Source organism: Branchiostoma floridae, chromosome 10 (assembly GCF_000003815.2).
Source record: "Branchiostoma floridae strain S238N-H82 chromosome 10, Bfl_VNyyK, whole genome shotgun sequence".
Lineage (NCBI taxonomy): Eukaryota > Metazoa > Chordata > Leptocardii > Amphioxiformes > Branchiostomatidae > Branchiostoma > Branchiostoma floridae.
In genome coordinates this window covers 7,741,432-7,767,790 of record NC_049988.1, presented here as the reverse complement: position 1 = coordinate 7,767,790, position 26,359 = coordinate 7,741,432, and the positions used below count along the sequence as shown (strand labels likewise).

At 41.4% G+C, this 26,359-nt stretch overlaps 2 protein-coding genes and 1 long non-coding RNA gene across 52 annotated transcripts in view; 2 read left to right on the top strand and 1 right to left on the bottom strand.

Moving 5' to 3' along the window:
• LOC118424784 (synaptic vesicle membrane protein VAT-1 homolog) overlaps window positions 1-4,436 on the bottom strand; it is a 43,931-nt gene extending 39,495 nt beyond the window's left edge. For 20 of the 50 annotated variants that reach the window (XM_035833534.1, XM_035833535.1, XM_035833544.1 and 17 more), the window contains exon 1: window positions 3,984-4,433. In XM_035833534.1, coding sequence (XP_035689427.1) covers window positions 3,984-4,358 — 375 coding nt within the window. In that variant the 5' untranslated portion in view covers window positions 4,359-4,433. Of the gene's footprint in view, window positions 1-3,983 lie in introns of all 50 variants that reach the window. The other 30 variants (XM_035833523.1, XM_035833525.1, XM_035833530.1 and 27 more) reach the window with 4 other exon arrangements.
• LOC118424788 lies at window positions 606-8,407 on the top strand. The gene is made up of 3 exons (XR_004832245.1): window positions 606-3,759; window positions 7,500-7,656; window positions 8,146-8,407. It is a non-coding gene; the product is annotated as an uncharacterized LOC118424788 (long non-coding RNA).
• A 6,693-nt stretch (window positions 8,408-15,100) lies between these two features.
• LOC118423907 (rho-related GTP-binding protein RhoN-like) overlaps window positions 15,101-26,359 on the top strand; it is a 43,915-nt gene continuing 32,656 nt past the window's right edge. Inside the window, exons 1-2 of the mRNA XM_035832218.1 lie at window positions 15,101-15,804; window positions 22,728-22,815. Of these exons, the coding sequence (XP_035688111.1) occupies window positions 15,679-15,804; window positions 22,728-22,815 (214 nt within the window). The 5' untranslated portion in view covers window positions 15,101-15,678. The remainder of the gene's footprint in view (window positions 15,805-22,727; window positions 22,816-26,359) is intronic.

Here is a 26,359-nt window from a genome sequence, read left to right as displayed (position 1 = left end):
AAATTCAGGTTCATGCAGGTGTGGTTCAGGTCCAGAGGTCCGGACCTGAACCTGATTCAGTATGTGAAAACTTGTGATACTCCATTTCGCTACAAAGAAATCTGTTTTGCAGAGTATTTGAGTACCACTGGCGTTTTATCATCATACAAGGCTAACTGCCTCTGTGCGATTGAGTGTAAAAATTGGTAGAAATGAATACAGACTATTCTATAATATACGGGATTATACCTGTAGCCCGTTTGGTCCAATTTTGAGTTTGGATCAGTCCATTTTTGCCATGGGGGTGATTTGGAATAGTCCATATTTGCATGGGAAATACATTTGGAGGTTCAGATATCCACAATGATCTCTCCTGAAGTCAAATATTCTGCCAAGGATGCCAAAGTACAATTTCTAAGGCATTAAGCATGTTTGGTAGTATAGCGTTATACTAGTTTAGTACATTGTCAACTTAAAAACTTCAGGGGGCATGTACAGGGGGGTTAGCAATCAAATATTTTCAAAATTTTTACATTTTCATATTCAGATGGACCGTCTCCATATTTCTAGGGGCGTATTTCATCAAAAACTGCATTTTTGCAAAATAGTGTCCCCCCCTAATAGAAGAGACAGCAGTAGCAATAAAACATGTGCGTGACCCTTCAGATAGCCAGTGACACAGACATAACCGTACGTTTCATGACAAATTGCTTTCCATCCATGCAGAAAGAGGGAAAATTAGTTTTCCCTGATATAATCTACCAATAAAGACCCCATACAACAAATTTGGTCTGCTTGATAGAGTGAAGTACACTGCAAAATTAAGTAAACCCATGGGGGAAAAATCGATACTCTGTAATTGAATTAGACTGCAGCAAAGCTGTATCTCAGATCAGACCAATAAGGTGCAATGATGTCTATACATCAAAGAGCTTCGTGACAGAATTTTTTTTCATGCTGACAAGGCAAAAAACAAATCTAATTTACCTATTTCTATCGTTAATGATTTCAATGCAAACAATATGAAGTCTTTTTTGATGATCTATGAAAGCTAGCAAACAGTATATGTAACAAAATATGTAAAATTATCTTTAAAATTGGTTATTGGCTCCCACACTGAATATGTAGGCAAAAATAATTGTACTTGTCTCTGCAGAATTTGTTCTCTTCCTACAAAGTTAGTTTGACTAGAAATATCAGAGAAACAAAACATTTCGTTGGTTCAGCCTTGGACCAAATGTGTAAGTTACCATTCGGATGCTACCTGTCAACTTAGAGTAACCAGGCAAGGTACATTGGCCAGGTTGTTTTGGTGCCTGGGGGCTTTGTAATTATGTTGGGGTTGTTGGACAAACTTGCTGGGACACTTTTGAATTTGTACAATGAAAACAAGCAATGGTTCAGACTTCTAAGGCCTGGAAAGGTTTACGCTTGAAGTAAAAGTCTTTTGGAAACAATGTAAGTACCAACCAAAAGGGAGGGCGGTAGAGTACAAGTACTTGAACTAGTCTGGTGAAAGTGTAAAGGACGTTTCAATAAATACTCAGCAAATAGGGGAATAGGAGATTCCAAAAACACATTGAAATGTGTTTCTGTACATTCTATAACACTGTAACACACCTATGAACCCTACATGTAAGAGGGCAGGGGGCAGGGAAGCAGAAAGCCCAGCCCAGGTGTTGGTTGATGTCCGGGTGACAAGGCATATGTCCACAAACAAAGGCGCATTGTGAACCATGTACTGGAATTCCCAAGGTCGGTGGTACGTTACATGCAACATTCTATAGTGCCTTTTTTGCTGGACAAGCTTGTAACCCATGCTTCTGGCAAGCTTGGTAAAGACGGTTACAGAAGCAAATCTACATAATGGACAATTGCTTTTTATTCATATTGTGTTTTCTAGAGAAGTGCAGACAATTGCATAGTATATGGCATGGCGACTCATTAGTAAGATGAAAATATTCAAGGATTGTTGCTTTAGGAGGGGCAGGACACACACAAAAATCTATGGCTGTTTAACGCGAAAAGAACGACAGCTAAAAACCGTTGCACATGCTTTGTACTGGTAGGGCAAACACGAGAGCCCCTCCCACCCATACTGCACTTGTCTGTGCCCGACCTCCAACGAGGCACTTTATTTGAACAACTCGTGGACGGACTCGAGACGAGAAAGGCAAACATGATTGGGTGATTTACAGTGGGCCCGCGCCGACACAACAAGCCCATGACGTGTGCGCAGAGCCACCTCACCAACCGTTATACGTCAAGCCAGCCTCTCCGAAATCCAATTATAGGTAAAACACTGTTTGCTACGTGTACAGGGGTATAATCCATGTGCTGGTACAAAATCCACAGTTGTTTTCTCCAGTTTTACATGCTTCACAAAGGCAGATCACAGAACATGATAATTTGACAATAGAAAATGCTTACTTTTAACTCCTGATGCACTATACATTAGCCAAAACCAGTGTTACTTTTGCTTTGGATGGTTAATCCTTGCCAAACATACCTATACACCCTCAGGACAAATGGATAGCTACAACAAGCACTTTTACAAGTGTACACAAATTGTTAAAAAATCCACTTTTCACGAGCCCCATTTTCCTGTTTGAATTTTCTTTCCAATCAAACAGTTGGGCAGTAACACAATTGCCATGTCCGTCTCTTTGTCCAAGGCATAAACGAATGACCCAATGCAAACAAACTGGGCCAGCGTCCAAAGAACGTCAAGCCATCACAGGTCACACAAAAAAGCAGGTGTTACAACGGGAGGTCAACCTACATCGCGGACAGGGGCTACCTGCTTCCTACAACGGCTTTTGTTTGAACCGACCCCATTTACAGTTGAAACAAAATATTTGTACGTCCCTGGCTGGTAGAAACAATTGTGTAATCAACCATCAATCTGATTAGTCGACAAATTTAAACACAGTGTTTGCTCATTGCCCAACGGTCTGGTTGTCAGCGTGCTCAGCGGAGATAAAACTCACTTGCACTTTGTGTCTATCGTCCGTGCTAATAGCTTGTTTGGGACCACAAAAGCAGGGGGAACAAGAAGGCTTAGATAGACTATGTGCAACTTTGAAAGGGAAAAAAAGGAAATTTGTAGCAAATAATGTATGAAATTGATTAAAAATAGTATTATTTGTTGTCCATAGACATGGAAATATTGCAATAAAAGAACACTTCAAAAGCCTGATATATTCTTTTGAATTCAGACTTTGTCTATGTATGAAGACAACTTATTTCAGCAAGACCAAATAATTAAGTCCAAGCACAATGCATTTGAATGTTGTCTACTGAAAAGGTGTCAAAAGAAGTGTGCAAGTCGTCTTTTTCAACTGGGGCAAATCCCAGACCCTGAGAAATAAATCTAAGGCCGCTAGTCGACAAAGAATGATGGCAAGACGTCCCCTGATTATGTATGGAAGTTGCACCTGAGATGCATATGTAATACAAGTCCTCGCTATACACAAAGCGTGCATTGTCACAAGTAACCGTTACAACTGCCCTAAAATGGAAGAAATCTTGGGGCACGGGGCCCGGGGTTACTGCACTTTAAACACCGTTACGTGACATTTGGACGATTTATGGCCGAACTGGGGTCTGAACATCGCCCGACGCCGGGAAATTATGAATAATTGATCAATACTGTGCATTTCTGGCGGGTCCGACGCGCGTGGCTTATTGTTATTGTAATGTATGGCGCCGTCTTCGTGGCGTGGGGAGCTGAAACCTGAGCGTGGCGTGGGGGAAAGAACAAGAACAAAGCACGGCAAAGTAAGACATTTCCGACGATTCTGGCGGCAAAATCCGATGATTTAGCGGGTTCTGAAATATACGGTGACATCGGGCGGAAGCCCTGGCCCCAGGGACTGAATGGCAGCTGACAGAAGCGAAGGGGGGTGATAGATTTGAAGCGCGGTCGAGGGTCGGGGTGGGGCCGCGGCGCTTGGGACAGGCTGCCCGGCCCGTGGGGCGACGCACACCGAACATGAACCTACCTCGAGACCGCTGACGTCCTCGCCCAGCTCCTCGATGACTCCTGCGGCCTCCATGCCCAGGACGACGGGTGGCTTGGTCATGCGGTCGTGCAGACCCTGCCTGACCATCAGCTCGGAGAAGTTGAGTCCGGCCGCCTTGACTCGGACCAGCACTTCGCCTTTCCCCGCCTTGGGCTGCGGCTTCTGCTGTACCGACAGCTTGTCGTAGCCGCCATGGCCCGTCAACACGATGGTTCGCACCGTGGGCTCTGCAGGCTCCGCCGGAGGGGCTGGCTCCGCGGGCGCCGCCGCCTTCTCAGGCTCGGCCTTCGGGGTCTCCTGTACGGCGTTGCCCGCCTCGTGCGCGACCGTTGCTGCATCTCCGCCTTCCGCCATCTTGTCAGGACTCACTCTCACTACTACAGCCAAGTACAGCCAACAAGCTAACCTATGACCTCTCACCCCTGCTGACCCCGAAAAACTGCCAAAATTAGGGGAACGATCATTGTTGATTGGTCGATGGGATTGCTGGCTACAGTCACGTGGGGCAGAAAATGTAGTCTGCGTTGAACAAAAATCGTGGAGACTATTCAACGAGCTTTTATTAACTCATTGGTCTGTGTAACGTTAACCCTTTTGTAGGATTAACGTTACTCTCAGAGCGAAACCTGAAAATTTTGGCATACCGTTTTTTAGCTTCTTACCTCATCTTGATTGATCGCCTTTCTTTGTACTGCAGTATGATTGGAAACCCATATAAATTATAACGTTACAATAGAATTATACATTAGCTTCTTTTGCTCGATTGTATTTTTCGTGCTCCAATCATAACTGGCTGTTCGATAGCTAGCTAGATGCAAAAAAAAATCTAGGACGTTAGGCTTATAAGATAAAAGACCTGTCCAATGCAATGCTGAAGACTGACAACTAGTGGTACTATTTTCTGTAGGAAATTGAATAAAATTCCATTATGAGGGACGTAATGTTGCAGTTAGGATATCTATTAGTGTGTTGGAGATGGATATATAAGACAGGACCCCAGGTCCCAAAACAGTATGTTTGTCCCCACCGTGGACAAAAATAGCCTGGCTTCTCACAGTTCATTGACGGTCGGCTTGAATGGGCGGACGAAAGTAGTTTTACTCCAGCCAAATATGACAGCAAAGTCTCGAAAACGCAAAAGATCCACGCCGACCCCTCTATCTCACAGCAAATTCCAACACTTAGCGTTAGGCTCAAATTCTTACAACATATGTGTTTGGATGCCTACGCGTTATGCTCTAAACGTTCACAGTAACACGTAACACGATGTCTGGTCCAACCGTAACCCTATCTATACTGTCTGCGTTATTTATAACTCATGATCTCAGTCTGTCAACTGCTATATTTGTAATCTTGATTCATTCACACTTTTAGCGAAGGATTTACGGCGCGGTTGGAACTCAACACCAAGCTTCGCCGATCAATTTACGGCCATTTTCAACAAGCCGGAAAATTAGTAGGATCATAATATCCCGCTTTTGATAAACCAGGCGCATCGGCCGTGAACCAATTGCCCACGGAAATTACCGACACAAGCTAACGACAGACAGGTTCATTGAAAGGGAAAGCCTCCCCTGTTTGTTTTGATACAGATCTGCTGGGTGAAGTGGTTTTGGTTGATCGCCAGCCATGGCAGATGAATTGGATACACGTTTCTGCAACATCCGTAAATTTGCGGTGTAACCTATAAATCGTGCCTGTCGAAATCCCTTGTCGTCATAATCTTCAAGCAGATGTTGGGAGAGAAATCATGATGTTTTCGCCACTACCGAACAACAAACAGGATTCAAAATACCCGTTTGCCCAGTTTGGTGACAAGTAACGTAGCTGTTGATTTCGGTTGTCTAGTAGGCAACCTGTCCTTAAAATATTATTTCGAACCGTACTGAAAATGCCGGACTTCGTGTTAGATGCAAAGTGTTCTATCAAATTGAGAGTCCAAACAAACAAACAGACCCTTAAACTGAATTAAGACCCTAGGTCAGTGTTTAGAACACTAGCATGACCAGAGCAAGGACGAGCAAACGATACATTTAACCTCGAGACAGTGGACATAGGAAGACCTTGGCGATCTGATGTCACTTATCGCTTTTTTATTTACCTTGTGTCAGTCTTATCTGACACTAAATCTAAACTTAAAGCAGAAGTGTGGCCTCGAATTGTTTTGTATGTCCATCAGACTGTGTCGTGAACCCTTCCACTGAGCGTCTTGTGTAAAAACTAATGAGGAACAACGGCAACAAAGCACACGGATAAAAAGAACAACGCGACCCCTTACATCTGCTTGGAGATTACTCTATAGATACGCCGATCCAGCTTCTTCTGTCTGTCTTTTTTTTAAACGTCTTTTAGGCGTTTATATCGGGTTTTCTATTCTGTACAGTTTTCTTGATGTCTCGCGTTATAAACTTCAAGTACAAAATAGAAAGCCCGATAAAAACGCCTAAAAACGCCCCCCCCCCCCCCCCAAAAAAAAAAACCAGCCGGAGCCTGACTTCTGCTTAGAGGGTACTAGTAACAACGCAATGCGATCTGGGGGTTGAGAATGTCCCTTCTTCAAACCTAAAGATTAATGTGATTTCCCCTTTCTTCAATTTCTCATTTCGGTCGGAGGAAGTGGTGTTCAATAGTCTCAGTCAATGGTGTTTTTGTGTGTCCTTCACTTTTTGACCCAGAGAGAAGGGATCATTGCCCAGGTTTTTATTTGTGGAGTGGAGGTCGCATAAGAGGTTATCCTGACAAGTTTTGAATAGTTAAACTGATCGTGAATTTGGTAGGCGTAGGAAAATCCACCGTCACACCCCTTCAGGATAACTTTTGAACTTACCCGGTCATGACAGCCATGCTGCCATGGCAACGGAATTAGACCACTCCTTATTAGGGAAGACAGTGTCCTGGACCAGGTGTTCAGACAGGTGGATTTGTGGCACCTGGAAGCAGTTATTGATTACAGTCTCCTCATTACTTGATTGCTGAAATATTTGTTTGTTTGTTTACTAATTAATCAAAGGAAATAATTCACCCACGTCTCAATGATAAACTACAAAGGTTACATTTTATATTATTTATTGCTTTCTTTGATAAGGAACACATGCTAGTACATGCTAAAACTACATCTACAGTACGTCCAGCGACTAATGGGAGACCATCATGGCCAGATCACCCCCAGGCAGCTTCGCCAGCTCACTGCTGATAGGCGGAACTTTAGAAGGCTTGCAGTCGCCTGCGCTGCAGCCGAACGATGATGATGATGATGATGCTAAAACTAATGATAGATTAGAAACATAAATGATAATAAATTGTACATAATAATGTATACAATTTTTACAAACGGATACGTGCCTACAAAAACATGCATTGCCATTGCCTTCTACATTCTTAATCTTTTGCAAGGGTTAATGAAGCTATTAATTTACCTGTATATGACAGAAACTTTGCTTTGGTCTTGCATACGTGAGAAAAAGTTTCATAATGATAGTTCTCTTCCTCCGATAGGTGACACCAAAACGGTTGGTCCCGGAAGCGGAGATGCGCAGAAAAATTCTCGCTTTCTGCCCGGCTTCGCCTGACTCGCACAGAACAAGGCTGTCACAACACAGACATGGGAGACTTACCCGGGCATTTAACGTGCCACGGCGACCCGTTATAAACCGTGATGCCCCGTCTTTCCTAGTCTACAAGAAGATCCAGGGCCTGGCTCAGTGTTTTGTGGCATTTTGCACGTATTTTTAGTAAATTTAATTTCTCACAGGAGACTCAGAAAGAAAATTGACTACTTTCAAAAGTGAGAGAAATCTACCACTACTGAGAGTCGAGATAGGGAAATCTTAGAAGTCTAAATTTAAACAAGCGTAAAACACTGAGCTAAACCCTACATCTGTAAATTAGTGCAGATTTGTTCAAAGATTGCGAGGTGAAAACCATGCACTGTTCCAACAATCCCTTGCACCTGTACGCCTGGGGTACATTGCCTTAATATTACGCCGTCCTCAACTGTAATATCAGAATCACATCTCTATCATCTGAAGTTTCATCACCTTTTGTGCATTTGTTTATCCCATTCCTGAATGGGAAATGGAATATGTTTTTTAATATGTATCTAGAATAAATATTTATCTAATGTTGAATCGTTTCAATGCAGACAACAGCTTGAAAACACCGAACTCTGACGCCGTGGCTCTGAAGACTAAAGAAGTTCCACAGGGTAGAAAGCAAAGGATTTGCTTGTTGTTGGAGATCCGCCGGGCTCTGGAAGGGAATACCAATGGGCATTTAGAAAAGCCATGTCTAAATCCGAGATAAAATGGCCACACAAGCCGACCATGCTGGAAACACGTGTCGGTGTTTTCCAGCACTTGCCTTGGTGTATACTTTGCTTGGACTGATACAGAAACGTGCCAATAAAATACTTGTAAAATTCACTCTTTATCTTTTGACAGTAAAGGGCTATTTGAACTTAACCAAGGAGACGTATGTTCCATTTACGAGATAGAATCTGTTTTATTTGTTGAATTCTGTTTAGAAAAGGACAGATGAGCAGGCCCCAATGGCTTTCAGAAGCCTGTGATTTTGTAACGGTTTACACAGTTGTACATCACTCCCCAGTTGTCGCTTTTTCTTCTAAGCCCCACATAGATCACTCCCTACGACAGCTGTGTGGGAACAAGTGTTGCAGACGATGGGAGTTTCTGCTGGTACCAAAAACAACACAGTTGCAGGCGTGACAATCAGCGAGAGTGAATAAACACCGTAGCGTGTGGTCATGGCGGGCAGGTCCCGCTAGGATCGCCCCTGAACAGGTGCAAGTCTGTAGGACCCGTACATGGAATCGCTGGGACTTGCCAAAAGAAGCATTGCCGTTAACAGTTATATCCCCAAAGCAGGTGAACTTGAAATGACTGCTGTTGTTAGGTTTTCCATCTGTGCAGATGTGTCAGAGAGAAAGTTTCGAAAAAGGTGTCAGACAGCTGAGAAATTGGAAAGTCTACAGACAGCTGGCTTTTTTTCGCGTTGTGGGGTCGTTCGTCAATGTAACGACAGGACGTTTGTCATATAGCAAGGAGGTTCCTTGTAAGTACTTAGGCCACCATACAAATGTTTAGTTTACGGCACTTTCGAATGATATTCCAAACAACATTTTCCGTTATGTTTCAGCCCAAAAATGTATATTCTGAAGAGTCTACAATTGAATTGCGGTCAAATTGTGATGGAACTAGTTTCTGCCGCCGAGACACAGCCACATAGCAAGCTTAGAGAAGTAAATTTTTGCTACCATGGGAAATTATTTTCCATTTGTGAAGGGAATATTGTTTGGCCCTTTCGTGTGGACAGAAGGCTTTTTGATTAACGCGTGGATATCAATTGCTTTTAATTGATTTGTGGCAGATCGAAGTGGAAAATCGCGACAAGTGTCGATTATACACCGAGTGACAGTGAGAATAAACGCTTTGTTTACAAATGTACAATATAGTAGTACGTCTGAGGACTTCACTTAAGGCCGTTCAGTGCTCATCTGAAAAATTATTCTCCTTTATTTCTTCAATGTCTGTTATACCCAAGGATCTTTTATCAAGATAAAAGCTCCTTGCTATACATGTACACAGCCTACGTACAGGAACTAGGGACTACAAATCTTAGAATGACCTATATAAGCGTGATGGGTGAATTGCAGCTGCCAAATGTTGACATATGTTAGCTGTCAATTCTGTGCAATTTTAGCGATTCTTACCAAACCAGCAGGTGTTACAGGGCCAGAGTATAGCGACCTCTAGCGGACGAAAGGAACATTGTTTGACACCACCCGGATCGATGTAACGGTCGATCCCGCAACAGGTAACCTGATAGCTCTACATACCTAGTCCATGAAGTACCTTGTCTAGGCCAGTACATTCCTTAGACCTGCTTACAGGTGAAGGGTACTCATCTATCAAAGAGCAGTAAGGGTTTCAGTCAAGAAATATTGGCTGGAGAAAACTTAACGAAAAAGTTAATGGCCTAATTGCCTTCATATTACATGTATTGTATATCATATCGGCTACGTTTCAACTTAGGTAAACTCTAGTCTGGAATAAAACAAAGCAAGTAGCTAAAAAGTAGGGCATGAAAAAAATCTGTACTACGGTTTCTAGATGTTATTGTGACTGCCAGTCTTTACCTGTTGCTAAAATGGAGTATGATTCTGCGCCTTTCAAGACAATGATTGTGCGCAATGTATTCCATAGCTATCTTGAAATGTCGTGAAAATAGTGGGGCAAATACGTCACAAGTGAACATGACTGATTATCAGACTTCGTGGACCCACTTCAATGAAATGCCCGCAAGTACACATATTGCAGCACATGAGAGTCATATGATTGCATGTGATTCGTTATGATTAAAACCCATATCATATCAGGTTGAAACCCCGCTGTTTATTGATCGAAACCTGATCAAACAAGTTCGTTGAACGGCAAAAGGAAGGTCGCTACAAAGTCCATAAAGTACACTACATGTCAAAATATCCGGCTGACACGGACAAACTTTAGTCTCTACGACTACGCTGGCTGGAAGTTTTGATACAAGAGGTGTTGGCCGGCTGCGCAGGAGGAACATACTAAAGCGTGGACTGACTCACCTGGCCAATTTCCCCAATTTTTTTGCCGAATTCCACGATCCCCGTACCCCCGTAGGAAGGCCTGGTGGAGGCTACAAGAGCTGTGTACAGAATCAAATTCTACAAGTACAAGTGCACGGGTTTAGGTATAAGCCTAGTAACGTTACCTGTACCTGTACCTTCACAAATTTTAATTTCACAATCTTTCAAAATTCTTCAAGTTAAATCAACATCTTTGTACGGTTATTTACATCTACTTGAATCTTGAATCTCAAAACAATTCTTTGCAAATTTTCTTAATATTTGACTGAAAGATTATCAAGATTCTCGTTGTTGATTCGGGATTTTGATTCGAGATTTACTTATTGCAGTCTTACAAAACTGGTGTCCTCTAGTGCTTACGTTTGTTCAGGTACAGGTACTGGTACAGGTACCAGATCAGATGATTTGGTCCGGACCTGTATCCGAAGTTACACAAGTTTTGAACTCTAGCCGGACTAGGTACACAGCCCCAACATGTGGTAGATTCGTTCGGTTCTTCAAGCAGAGAAAAGATAAGTGTCGAGTTTATGACAGGAGAAAAAAACTATCCTTTTAGATTTTTGCTTTTAATTTGTTTACATATCACTCGACTTGATTCCGGCAAAATTAATTGGGTATCAGACTGCAGTGCCAGTTGTAGTTATGACATTGGTCTACAGGGGACGCTGCTGTACGACCACTTCGGTAGCATGCTATTTGCAATGCTCAGTTGAGCATCTCTTGCGAAGCTAAACACATCGCGCACCCTGTGTAATAAAGTACTAGTATTTTCACGCTATTCCTAATTGCTGCGGGTCGATTAAGATTCTAACCTCATCATGGGATTGGGATCTTTTTCACGCATTGAAATCTGGTGGCTTGTATACATACTATGATACTAGTAATAAAAGATACCCAATAGTTTGTGCTTTGAAGGTTGACACATACAGATGACCACACAGCTAGCACTCTATCTGTGGTGTGAAACCAAGCGATAATCATCTTCAAGCATTGCGTCTGAAGATTACCTTTAAAAGTCTGACTCTTACCGGTCGATTCAAAACATTGAGCACCGGCTGTCCGTTTAATACTGGGCTACAGTGTCTGTAAATTAGATTCTACTATGCTTGAGAAATTTGTTTCCAATGGTCATGTGTCTTTGTCAAACTATCGATAGCCTTCGGAGTGGGGAAAGAGAGGGGGAGGGAGAGCTAGAGAGAAAGATAGATGCAAATGGTGGGGAGAGATGAAAGAGAGAGAGAGAGAGAGAGAGAGAGAGAGAGAGAGAGAGAGAGAGAGAGAGAGATTGATTTTGACTCTTTGAGGGCGGGCGTATTTTGCTTGAAGTCTTGTATTCGGTCAGGGCTAAATACAAGGCTATAGGCAAAATATATCTTCAAAAGTCACCACAGCTATTGAGGGAGGGAAGTTTATTATTACATTCGTCAACCGCAAGCCGGTAAGACCTAACGTTATATATTGATGGAACTGTCAGAAGTAGTAAAAGAAAGCTCACATCAACTGCTTAATTCTGTCTTTAAAATCTACGTCACAAATGATTCATGAAAAATATCAGACATGTCATCGGATAGTTTGGTATATATGACCAGATTTATCGATTTTGCAATCGGGAGCAAATTGGTAGTTTTATTTTTTTTTGTGATGGATAACGGTCAATCGTCATAGTACTCATACCGAACGTTATGTTACATTACATTTGACAAAAGTTAGTTATGACAGTTTGTTTGTCCATTCTTCTCGGTCAATTGTGTCTCAGTAAAAGCCTTTTAACGGTTGGTTAGCTGAAAGCCTTTTATTCCACTTAGTATTTCTGTCGATTATTTTCTTGGCACAGAGCTACTTTGACCAGAGGCATGCCTGAAGCAATACACATGGATACAGGCCAGGATACATACCGACACCAAATGGTTTAAAAGACAGGCCGGATTTCTCGTCATTTCGTTTGGGTCAAGACATATTTGAGGCTCATAGTCTTGGACAATATTTTAGACATTAAATGGAATGTCGAGGAGAAAATACTAGTAACTGGGTATTCGTAGTATGTTGAAACAACAAGGAGGCAGGCGGGCAGAAGGAAGAACCAAGGAAGTTATTAAAACATTTCGCGGTGTTCACGGTGAATATACCAGGGCGAAGACCGTTCACATATAACACAGATCGTCGACGGAACATGTTCTTATTTACAATACCAGCTTAGCGCTTGCTATTGTCTTGAAAAGGACGGAGAATGATAATTTCCAAAAAGATGCTAGGAAAATCGTGACGATTGAGAAGTGTGTACATGAACTACCTTACAGTGTCCCCCTATATATATGAATAAATTGTTATGTGTACTCTCTTTTCAACTTTAGACAGGGGTTGAGATTATTGGTGATCAAAGGGCAAGCGAAAAGATCGAGCCAGAGGTTGCATACGGAATCCTACGGAGGATGATACCAGACTATAATTGTCCATCCATTATATCCTTGGTTATATATAAACTGCATGTGTGGTTTGGAAGCCCGCCACATCTAGTGTTGATTTGCGTCACTCAGTTCCAATGACGAAGAAAACATTGCTCAGATTGAGTTCCTACAGTCTTCCCATGCAACTTGACAATGACTCCCGGATGTCGAAATCATCCTTTATGGTATACAACCGTGTACTGCCCTTTATATCGACTTTAATTGACCCCGGAGGAGAACTCAATTTTGACCGCAGGCCTGACCCGATCTTGCCGGGGACCCACGGGTAGCGTCTACCTGTGAAATACCGTCACGAGCGTGCGGCCATGGTTGGCGGGCGCCTGCCACCCAACCGCAATGACACATGAGGAAAAGGTTCAAACAGCGCCGAACGTCCGCATCCGTCTGGCAGGATAGAACTTGACTGATGTGAGAACCGATCGCAACGCAGTCTCAAAGTGTCACACCAATAACTTACAAGCGAGAAATGGCATGTTACGGTATTCATTTGAAAAGTGCAAGCGTACTAAAAGTCGCTCTGTCACCACAAGGAAATTGAAATATCAGAGACAGCATCTAAAAGCGGAGGCGCCAACTTTGACGCCAACGTATTTCTGATTTATAAAGGCTGACTCATGAGAAATAGGGAAATTAGTTCAGAAGCATTTTTTTTCAATTAATATTTTCTATCTGTTAGTTTGATCTTTCATCATTCAAGTGTAGTAAAAAAATATATGCCATAAAAAAAGCCCAACTCGTACTACTACTAGTCGTAGAGTCTGCTAAGAAAGAAAGCTATAGTATAAACCTCAGGTTCATGCATAGCACATGCACAGAGTACTACGTAGTACGTTTCGTTACATGCGTGCTAGAGTTTCCGCATTTCATGTCTATGATCCCTTATCCCCGAGACAAGCCCTGCCTGGTACTACGTTATTTCCGTATATAGTACCTTACGTACGTTAAACGTCAATGATACCATTCACTTCTGACTCACGTGCGGTTTTCTCTGGAACACAGACGACACACTACTATAATTCCTGCTATTTGCCATGACCAGAAATTTCCCCCTATGAGTATGAGTCACGGTAAGTCACCTGTCCCTGCCGTTACTTTCCCCAACACCAGCAACGCCTGTGGCAAACGAAATGAATTGAAAATGAAAATTCCCAAGCGTGACATTACTTAAGTTGCCCTCGGGTTAAAATGTAATTTTCCCGCCTCACCACAACGTCAAGAAAAATGTGGCGGTGAACACGAAAAGCCTTTTTCATCACCACAAGGCAGTATGGTTTTCAACCAAATTCGTTTCTAACCCTTCTGACGTAATGTCCATTGAGTCACGCGCTTTTTTTGACAAACGTGTCCAATTTTTAAAGGTTTTTGATGAAAGGCCGGGTTCAGGAGATAACAGCACTTTGCTCGCCCAAGGTGTCGTGGAAAAGGGTGTTGCCCATATTTGGTTTGTGGCTAATCGCGGTGGGAAATCCCTTCGGGGCGGCGGCCGAGAGTACGCTTCATACGCAAATCATTCACTTCCGATTGGACACCAACATTCTTTATATAGGAGTGATATCTTTTATTCATTATATGAAAGCACACAGTTATCAAGCAAAAAGACCATTAAACTAACATATTAAGTACTAATATTCTTGTTTTTATATAAAATCATCATACTTAATATTTTTGTCTACGATATAGTATTTTTTTTACAAACATAGTAGTCTCCGTATTAGGTAAGTACCCCTAGAGATAAAATAGTCTCATCTTAGTGAGCCACTCCTGAGTAAGTCAAGCGGAAAAGAGGCTACCGTGTAGTTTTCTGTGTTCCTTTCCTTGTGTTGGCGAAATTAACTTTTTGAATCCAACATCTTCTAAGAACAGGAACACGCTTCCGGTTGTCAGTATTTAAAAGAAATAGATAGATCCTCGTAGAATTTAGCTTTTGAAAGTCAATACATTGATTACTCTTTCGCTGAAAGTGCCGATCAAGGTTTCACCGATCCTCCATACAGAGCCCAGTGATCATTAAAGTGTGGTGCCGGCGGCGGAATGTCAGTGTGGCATGGATGTTGTGCAAGTTTAGACGTGTTCTACCAGATCTAGTTTCGTCTAATCGACTCCCGATATTTCCTACTTCTTTGTTCTGTTTTCTCGCGACGTGACAAGATCTTGAAGACTTCAGACGACTTGAGAAACCGCCGAGAGTGTTGGTAGTTGTTTCGGGCACCAAGCGAATCAGCTGTTCGGGAGGAAAACACACCACAGCGTGAAAAGTGAACGAGCGTGTGGGGAGGGGAGTTACGCGACGGGTTCTCGAGCCAGGAAAAAAGGATCGAGAACTGGATTTTTATTGTAGGTTTTGTCTGCCACTGTTTCAGTGTTATTTGTGACACCTGTGTTGAGTTATAAGCGTGTGAACGCGTGGGGAAATTGGTCAGCACGCGGTCGAGTCTTGTCCTACGTTTCGTCCTGCTGTAAGGAATTAGACCAGCGCGTCAGATCTCTGAGGGGTGTGCAACAACGGTGTCTTACAAACCCCCAGGTGGACGTCTTACAAGACTTTGAGGAAGGATTTCCGCACGGTTCCTCAAAGATGGAAGGAGGAGGAGGAAGCAGTAGTGGTGGCAACGTCTGTAGGTGTAAGCTTATCGTGGTAGGAGACGAGAGAGCGGGCAAGACGGCCTTACTGCAAGTCTTCGCAAAGGACAAGTTCTTGGAGGTAGGTTGTTTGGTGTTTGTGTAATCTACTTAGCGCGTAGTCAAGTATGAAGAATTGAAGCATAGAAGAAAACTGCTACAAGTGAAAATTACATTAAGAAGTTTTGGCTAATCATAATTGTATTTCTTAAACCTTTCACCCTCACAGTTGGTGAGTGAATCAGAAAGTAAATAGAGAAAATATCAATTTACTATTAGTAATGTAACGTTACTTGCACTTTTACTTTTTGTCGTTGTAGACTAAATGTAACGTTAGTTGTCTCTATATTGATACCTTATGCTGACCTTTCATAGTCCAGAACTAGCTGTCCATCATAATTATCATATCAACCAATGAGCAACTGACAGCTATCAATATCTATAATTAAATGACAACGCACATTTTTCCATCTCTACATGATTTTCAAATACTGATTAAGGATTGGCCTATAATACAGCAAATGGACAACAAACATAGTCTAAATGTCAATCGATAAAAAAAAGTATGCGGATGTCCTCATCACTAAGCACCAACAATAACAAATATTCTTACCACCTTGGCAGATAGCCACAATGTTCAAAGTGTCTTTGAAAGTTGAAATGCACTTTTCCTCATTCATACCAATGGCTTTCTAAAATTCTATGACAAGGCAAGACAACAAGGAACTGAATGTTTTTGCTTTGAAGTAAAATTTTCATGATAAAAGTCTGCACTAGTTTCCTGTGGTGCTAGGGTGGGACTGTGTGTTCACTGTTATGCATACAATTCATGGCACCCGGCCAATGCGGTGGTAGACAAGAAGATAGTTGTTCAGACTATCCGGTGCCAGTAGTCTACAGAAAGTTGTCTTGTTCATGTCAAGTTCGAGCTGTCTTGCAAGGAGATAAGTAAACTGCTTGCAAGGACACAATCTAGATATAATCTTGTTATATGTGGTAGATTGTGCCATTATGAATAGCTTTGACTGTTCTGAAATAGAAATGATGTCATAACATAAGTTATGATATCATTTAAAGGCCAGACAGACTTGTTTATTGGGTGACATTTTTTGAAGACCCACCCTAAATCTTATTTGAAATGGAAAGAAAAATTATCATATCCAGGGATAGAATGTATTATGACATATGTGCTAATTTTTTGTCAGTCCCGTCACTCCCGTGTCATATTCTCAGTCAATGTGTGAGTCTCACACTTGAATGGCTTGCAGTGAATATTGGATTTACAACAACTTGTTACAAGTGTGCGGGCACTGTCGCATGTAATTGTCAATTTTGTGGAATGGACCTAGGTTTCCAATGTACTGGAGGTAGGCCAAAATCCATATCCAAACTGATTTTGTCCATAAAACTAAGATTGTGTGATGCAAGGTACACAGGTGAAACAAGTGTATATGCTGACCACTACATGGAATACATTCTTGCAGCAATTATTATAAGAGTTATTGAAAGTTTTGTGTATTTTGTCCAACAGAATTAAGCGTTGAACTGAAAATGTTGACAAATTTAAGAGATACAACTTCACATAGGTGCTAGACTGATACGAAATGTAGGTTTCAAATTCAATACATGTCAAAGCTTACAACTTCATCTTGAAAGTGGCAGAACAGTTCATTGGTCACACTAGCTTGTGTATCATATTAGTTCACATTTTGAAAACCCATACTCCCACCATACCAGCATACTAGTATTCCCTACCAGTTGTTTGAGCAGAATTGGAGACTGGGAATAGAACCCATGCCCCCTGACCCCAAGGTGGTCTCTAGCACGTGTTAGTTCACCTTCAGGTCTGACCCTTTTACATCCTACACCTTCCAGAGCCTCTTGTGCCACCTACAAGACTTCCGGACCTAAAACATCCTACTCAAGAAAGTTTAACACTTTGTGTATTGAATCTCCTATGTTTGTGCAAGGACGTTACATCAGCGTCCTTGGTTTGTGTGGCATGAAATGCTGACATTTTCCACTCATCTTCCTGAAGGAGTTTGAAACCTGAGGAGAAATGTGCCACATATTTTGTGGTCCATAGGGGTTTGCTATCAGGAATGTGGTGGAAAATGAGGGCGTGCATTCCCTTTTGCTATAATGTGTAGGCAGCATATTTGTTTTCCCCGAAATTTGTAGGGAAAGTTGTAGCAAAGTGACCAAGTTTTGGGTAACTGGCTCCCTTCATATATATTAGCTTGAATTGTAGAAGGTTCTTCTGAATTCAGCATACACCTTTGTTAGGAGTGGGAAACCCCATGCAGATCCTCAGGGATGTCGGAAAGAGACAATGTACAACTAGATTTGCAAGGAAAACAAAGTTCAAGACACATGCACAGTTTTTCTCTGTATTTTGTACTAGTAATTTAAAAGATCACTAATACAATATACACCTAAAGTAAAGGTAATGTGAAAAAAAGTCCTTGTGTTGACTTAATTGCTTGTACATCTGTACCAGAACTCAATTTAGTTGGTAGTATCAAGCAAGTAAGCAAGTATCAAGAAAAATTAAATACCAATTTGGAGAAAAATTTTGAAAGCACTACTACTGTAAGTGTAACCATGTTTATAAGTCTTACTTACAAGATAAGAAAGCCAGTAAGATGGCAGACTAGCTGTGGATGCTCTATTTAGATCTGACACCATCAGCTGAAAAGGGTGTCCACCTCTGTTTGCGAGTTTGTTTTGGGGGATTTTCTCTCTCACACCCGAAACAGATCACATTACCATGATAGAGAAAAGAACCTGCATTTCCCTGACAACCATGCTAATCACTCAGAACTAAAACCATGACATGGCTAGATGTGTATCATGGTTGGATTAGTTTGAAAAAGCAAACATGCACCTGTCAAAGTACTCCCCTCCCCCCAGGGGTGAGGTTGAGCTTTATGGAATTTCCTAATTTTCTCCATGTAGACTTGTTAACCATAAACGTGATGCATACACATGAAACAATGCAATTTCCGTCTACTTACACATACGCAGCGTTATTAATAATTCAGGGACAAAGTCACTTCCTTGCATACAGAAAGCAAGGACGTTAGAAAGATATTCCTTTTAGAATGTAAAGTAGTCTGGAGAATATACATGGACTCAAAGAATTGGACATTCAAGTACATTAGACAGAAACAAGATCTGATATTCTAGGCAAGTCAATCATAATTCCTCCCAAGATACAAGAACTGCCAATAATTGCTGTCTACTCTGTGTATTATAAGTTAACTTTGTATTCCTCTTACAGTAATTCAAGATGATCATGGCCATTGATTAACATTCAGACTACCCATGTGATTCAAAGGCAGCTCAAGCCTTTTCTCTGAAGCTGGCCTGTATCCAACTCCGTGGCCAATAGCTGCAGACAGTGTTATCTCCTGCATGTTCAGCAGAAAAGAAAGTAATATCAAGACATCTACAAGGCTAAAACATGGCTTTCGTCCAAAATCCTTGCCCACATGCATACCATAACTTCCAATAGTGGAGTCATGGTTCCAAAGTTACTGTAGACCCTAAAATATTCACACTAAATGACAAATTTTATTTTTCCTGTTTTGTAGTAAAGTCATGACACAATGAATAAATGGTTTTGTGCTATGGTATTGTTTCCACTGATAAATTAAAACAAGCAAAAACGTCCCTTCTACTTCCACCGCAAAATTCAATCCCTGCAAGAATAAATGTGTATACAGTATTCAATTGCAGGATTTGAAATGCGCCGAGATATTGTAGATCAGTTGCATTGCCGACCAGTATAGCAAATCTTTCTATATCAGTATATGACAAATGGGCAATGTCAGCTCTCTCCCGAGCGGGTGACGCGTTATCCCTCGGAGGGGGGGAGAAAATACGAGAGATTTCCAGAAGGCCAATCTGCAGGCATGACCTTTCGGAGTACATTCCAGCCGCGAGAAACTAGACCTGACCTCTGACCCCGGAGAAGTGCCGCCCAAACGCCACAATCTGGTAACAAACAGATAACTACCAACTCACTTGATTAAACCATGCGTCACTGTCAGACTACATTCATCTTGCCTTCCTCAGAATAATATGATTTATTATACATGTAGGTGAAGGTTTCGGCCATGGGGCAGACGTTATATTGACTTACCAAAAATATGGCTAGACTACTTATCGATGAAGATATTGTACGGGACTCACTGTAATTTTCATTTTACGATGGTACTATAAATCTGTGAACGGAACTTGACAAATTGCAGTTATTGTTGGAAATCATGCTGAACATATTATTGCAAATATCATAGGAGGGCACTGTGGTGTAAATCTAAAATAAATATCTTTTTATCCTTGAACTGATTCCTTGCTTTAGGATTTGTCCAAGAAATAGTGTGTCCGTCTTGGTCAGTTGTTGAGGAGAGAAGACTGTCAGTCAGTGTTCTGTTGTAGTTACTGAGTCCACAGTCTTCATCACATTTACCAGTTGTGTACTTTACTGTCTGGAGTCTGTAAGTGGACTTGTGTGTGGTATGTCTGCTTCTAGGCCTCCAACACTCTAGTCTAAGGGCCTGATGACAGATGGATGCTCCACAAGTATGTAGGAAGCTCTGGTATGTCCTCCAAATATTCTGGCAAAAGTAACTTGAAGCCACAGGCTCTGAAATTGTCTTAAAAAGAGTCTAGTGTACTTTATCATAAAGATTGAAGTCAATATTCCATAAAGTTTATGGAATATCGACTTCAATTAAGCAGGCAAGTACGAAATTATGCTACTTAAAGCCATGAGGCATAATTGAAATGGAAGTTGAGTAGAGTAGAACCATTGCTCCATTTGCAAGGAAAGACACTGTTACCCAACCCTCTACCCTCAAAGAAAAAAGGCACAGCATTTTCCCACAGTTGTTTACACAGATGAAGATGATCTTTATTGTGTTTACCTTCCTATGATGAATTGCTTCCCTGTAAGATAAATGAGGGTCATAAACATCTGGATGATATTTGTCTGTTCCACTTCAGTGTATCATGTTTCCCAAGATACTGGTTGCTACAATATTAAGGCATAAATTTTCCTCCACAATACTGCTTGCTATACTGTTGCTCTGTGTAACTAGAATAAAAGGATGGAGTTACTCTCATAGCAGATGTTGGGAGGAAAGATAGTAATGATTTCTGACAGCCTAGTCTTTCCCACAGCTGGTCACCAGTTTTAGAAAAATGGAGCAGTCAAAAAATGTTAGGATCTTCCCTCCCATTACTTTGTAGGAGATTAGAATGGAGTGCCGTGTGCCTTTTCTCATCCTGTAACCAAGGCTGGAGCGCTGTATCTAAGGGCTCCTTTGCATTTTTGGAGTTCCTCCTAGCTTGACTGATGTCTGGGATTTAGTCGTTGGCTGTGCCAAATTCTAACATCATTCTTAGGGACACTAAAGTAGAAGAAAAGATAGGTGAGATGCAGTAGTCTCAGACCGAGAAATTCTGTCTCATTGATAGATAGTCAACTTGTCAACTTTTATAGTATGCCATCATTTCTGTCCAGGGATTGGTAGCCATGATGTGTTAAGTCTCTGTGTCAGAATAAGAGTAATGACAAAGAAAAACATTGGTGTGGATGTTAGAACATGCCCAGCATTTCTGAGATTATTGGAGACATGTGAGGAGGAAGCGGTTGGTTGAGGTTGGGGTTCCGGGAGATACAGGAGTTCCTGTGAGGTTCTGAAACAGATGGACCCATCCCCCACGCACAGAGGGCGTGGAAGGGGTTTTCTGTACTCAAAACCTCATCAGCAGTGTCGTGGCATACTGACTCTTTAGCGATGTCCCGGCTAGTATTGAGATGGGATTGTCATGATTGAGGATGGCCGGCACGTGCTGAAATTTTACATCCCATTTGAGCCACGGGGAATCCTAGGATCTGTGCCCTGAATTGGAGCCAAGATGTAAGGGGCTATTCCAGGAAATAGTATGAAGGGAGGGCAGAAGGGCAACTCCGAACAAACTGCAGATGATGGCTTCTGAATATTGCAGGATAAAGATAGACCATATCAATTTCTCGCCGTGCACATCTTGCCAGTCACATTGTCAACGATTCAACAGTATTACATGTATTAAAAGAATCATGTTATCTCCTTTAAAATGGGTATACAAACCTAGATGCAACCATTTCCTACAGTAAGTAGACAACTTAAAACACGAGAATAATTTTGAAACCTTTTACTAATATATAAATTTTTCATTAACTTTTCGAAAGAAATCATCAATACCATTTGCAAGAATGGTACAACCAAATTTCACAAATGAATTTCTGTTTTACCTTGCTTGCCCCAGACCACATCCTTACATACTTGTACTAGACCATGTTTATATAGGAAAGAGGCTTGGGCGACTGTTGTAATAACTACCAGAGTGCAGGGGAATGTCAGGACCAACTGTTAGGCACCACTTCCCAGGAGGTCGACCTTGGGTCGAGCCCACCCATGTTTGATTAGGTTTGGAAGATGGTGTCTTGGAGATTGTATGGCATCGAAGTATCTGACAAGGAGCCTTAGCACTTTGAGCACAGGAAGAGTGAAGCTTTGTTTCTTGTCTCAGATACAAGCAAGAATTCTTCCGTTTGATTAGTTTCATACGGTCTATAAAGTGATTGGGATGTTGTTGAATAAACGATGTATATGAATAAGAATGAATCATTTGAATGAATGGTTAAATGAAATAGATCTCTATGAATAAGCAAGTTAATGAATAAAAGACGAAATGAATAAACTGAATGGAAATCTAATCCTTTGTGGCTGATTGTCCAATTTGTCTGCAAAAATTAGACTAACGATACTCAGATACTAATGATGTTATCCTGAAATTGAATAATCTTCTTCTTATATACCTAAGTTACCTATAACATGGAAGGTACCGGTAATTCAGTAACATGGTAAGTACAGTACATCTCTATTCAATTACAGCTAGCAAAATAGCTTATTGAACAGTTACTGATACATATGACGTTTTCCTGTTCTGTAGGAATATGTCCCGACAGTGTTCGAGAACTACAAGGCAGGGTTTGAGGTGGAGAAGCAGAGAGTGGAGCTGAGTTTATGGGACACATCAGGTGAGCTAATCTTCCTCCAGCCCATCTCACCAACCACACTACACAGATCAATATGTCTGGCACCCCAGACAATGTCAGCTTAATTACATTTCCTCCCCAGAAGGGAGGGTTTTAGTTGCTGGTGTCCCAACAGGTCTAGGTTCTATTTGCTGGGGGTCAATACACCCTTGGTGCATGAGTTTTGATAATTAACCCTCGTTTCAGAAGGCTTCTGGCTAAGCGATTCCGAATCACTTCCCCTAACCTGATTTTCAGCCAGGCTTTATTTGTGTTTCGTAAATTGTGTTGTTGTTGTTCCGCTTTGTGGATCTATACAAGGTCGTGTCTCTGGGTGTGTCAGGATATATTAATATTTGTTGTGATAACAATGCAAATAGGACAGAACAATGTATGACTATGAGCTGTAATGTAAACTTATGAATATAAGTAACCCTGGAGAACATGTTATGAACATAACATATTTTTTCATAACATGTTCTCTTAAAACTATTTTAAAAGAATATCTCTTCACAATACGTTTTGAACTGCAGTCATATGAACCATCGAGATGGTTAATAAGATGGGCTAAAATTCATTCTCTCAAAGTGATTTAGAGCATTTAATGGTTAGTCCCTACATAAAACTTCAACAAACAGTGGGCAGAGAGTTACATGTACAAGTTACACCTACACCTACACCTACAGTTATTGATTATATTTAGGGGTTGTGTGGGAAATCTCTGCATTGCTGTGGCGAAATCTTCAAACCTGCAGCAGCCGGATTCAGGTCGGATTGATCTTTGTGCCTGTATTGATACAAGGTTGACTTTGGCCGTGCCCTTTTATGCAAATAGACACAAGACAATGAATAGAGGCAAGTTTGCTGATTCACCACGTTTCCCCGCAGGCAAACACTTCGTTATGTCCGCCTGAATGGACAGTAACACTGTGAACAATGATTTTTTGTAAAAAGTAGAATTTTCGATCACCTTAGACAATGCCACAGTTACACAGTTGACTTCTACGTATAGGAAAAGGCAGGGCTGTAGATAAACATAGGATGTTCATACAGGAAGGGCGGACGCTGGGCGCTTTGCGTTTAGGAAGACTGTTGCGTGTCGCGTAATTACACGAAGAGTCTCTCGGTGAATAGACAGGAGACAGGTGACTATGTACGGCATGTTTACACAACATTGCACCAACAATAAGCAGGGGTGTCTTCCCTATCACAACCAGCACAACAGGTAACGCCAGAAGTGTTGGTACAAAAAGTGGTGCCGTGCTGGGCATGTTATTCCTGACCTCCAGGTAACAAACGTGCAGGAACAACAGATGCATTGTTGTTATCTGCAGGGAAACAACAACAAGAGTGACCCCTGTATTATACAGATGACCCTTCAGGTTGTTATTGTTTCGTAAGGGAAGATTTTGGCACAGGTTCCCATACAGGGCTTGAAACCACAAGTTAGGCTTTTTGGTTTGTTCATTGCACTAGTGGACAGCCACTCTATTGGAGTGAGTCTACACGTGTGTATTGGTCAAATGCGTCATTTCAACAGGTGCTTTGTGTAGTAAAGTCTAACGATTACACTTAACTCCATTTGGATTCTCTCAACTTTGCCACACATAAAAAAAGTGGACTGTTGTCTGCAATCTTTTAGACAAGTCCATACTTTCCAGTCATTAGTTTGGTGGAGTTTAAAAAAAATTCTTTCAAATATTTTAACTGCCCCTCGGCTGCCATTTTTATAATATTAACATCAGCACACATGCATCAAAGACTTAATTATGTGCATATTGTTAACAGTTGGTTTGATGCGTTAATCTTGTTGATTGTACGCTGATAAAAATCTGCAGGTAGAGGTGTGTTTGGTTTGGAGGTCTGATAGATTATCAGTATGCACTAGTGGCTATGAATGGCTGTTGTGTTGTGATTGGTGGGGCAGGTAGGGTGTTATATCAAAGCTATATGCCGAACACCGTCCTCCCCTGTTATGTAGCCCGAGGGTGGTCAGGATGTCTGGCATACTCCTACCTGCGGTTTGTGTTTGTTTGGAGTTTGCACCACAATTGTGTGGGAGAAAGTGTTCGACCAAAGAAATTTTCCGTACACAAAGAGAAGGTAAATCAATAAATGACTAGATGGAAATGATTAAAGTAGTGAAAGATTATACCAGATGGATTATAAAAATGTCTTTGAATGACCCACTATGTGTCCAGCAATTTTGTTTTACTGTATGTCCAGTCAGTTGAATAGAAAGATTCTTTGATTTAGGCCCAGTAACATATAATGGAATAGCCTATGGGAAGGTTGCTATAGGTGAATCATTACCTGTCTACAAATGTTACTCATGAATTATGTGTAGTCATTATACCATTCATATTTAGAAAGTAAATTCTTTCCAGTCTGTGTATGTCACTCATGAATTATCTTTACTCAAATACCATTCATATTCAGAATCTTGTCTTGGGTTTAGAATAACGTCCTAGTGACTTGACTTTTGTTACCATTTTTCTCTTCAACTTAAAGTTCAAGCTCACCATTTTGGTCTAAGAAGCCAATCTCTTAATATGAGTTTTCAGTGTGTTACTACTGTACTGTACTATAGATTTATTTCAACCATGAAAACCTCCTCCTTTTCTCCTCCACTGCAAAATTAAGTCTGTGTGAAAATAAATCAACTCACAGTATCCAAAAGTTGAGCATCAGAAAAATAGGGTTGCCTGGAACATTATGGTCTCCCAACCTCCCAACATCTGCTAGGAGATTATAAGCAGTACCAGAATGCACCATCTCTTCCAAGAGGAATCTTAAAGCATTACTTACTGTTCTAGTGGGGAATCTTATAGCCTTGGGTAACAGATTGTTCAATTTCCTAGTGGAAATGTCTTCCCATCCTTTATCATAGCTATTATCTATCAACCAGTCATTTGATGATGTAGGCCTTATCCCAAAGGCTGTGGGAAGAGTAATAATTATGTGTGCTGGTGCTTTCTGATTACAGGTGTTGTACTCGGAAAGGAAAGAGCACAATAAATATCCCTAATCCACGTAATCTGTCAACTTCTCCGCTTGTGCATCGTAGAGGAATGTTGTTGGAAAGGGGGTGCTAGCACTTTACTGTATTTCACAAAGGCTTTTGAAACACAATATCAGGAACAGCAGAACGCATTTCTGAGTGTTTTATTTTGTCTTAGATTAATATTTTTGCGACAAGATAGCATACCATCATTGGAGATCAATTAGAAAAATCAGGGAGGTTTTTAAAAGCATGTCCTAAAAACATGTTAGTATACAATGTACTTCCAGGTTAGTGTACTGCTATGTCAAAAAGGCCGTGATGCTCTATGTTTTCTATTGGGGAAGGCAAATAAAAGAATGTGATGGTATACACACTGTGTTTTGTCATGCTACCTTCCAACATTGTCAGACCTTTGTCCTGAGATGTAACCAACCTCGCATGTTTGTTACGGCAGGAAGGATTGAATGTCCCCACATCTTTGCCCCTCTTCTGTTTGAGTTCTTCATCCTTTGTTTGAGTTTCCGGGGTGTACAGAGGCGTCCA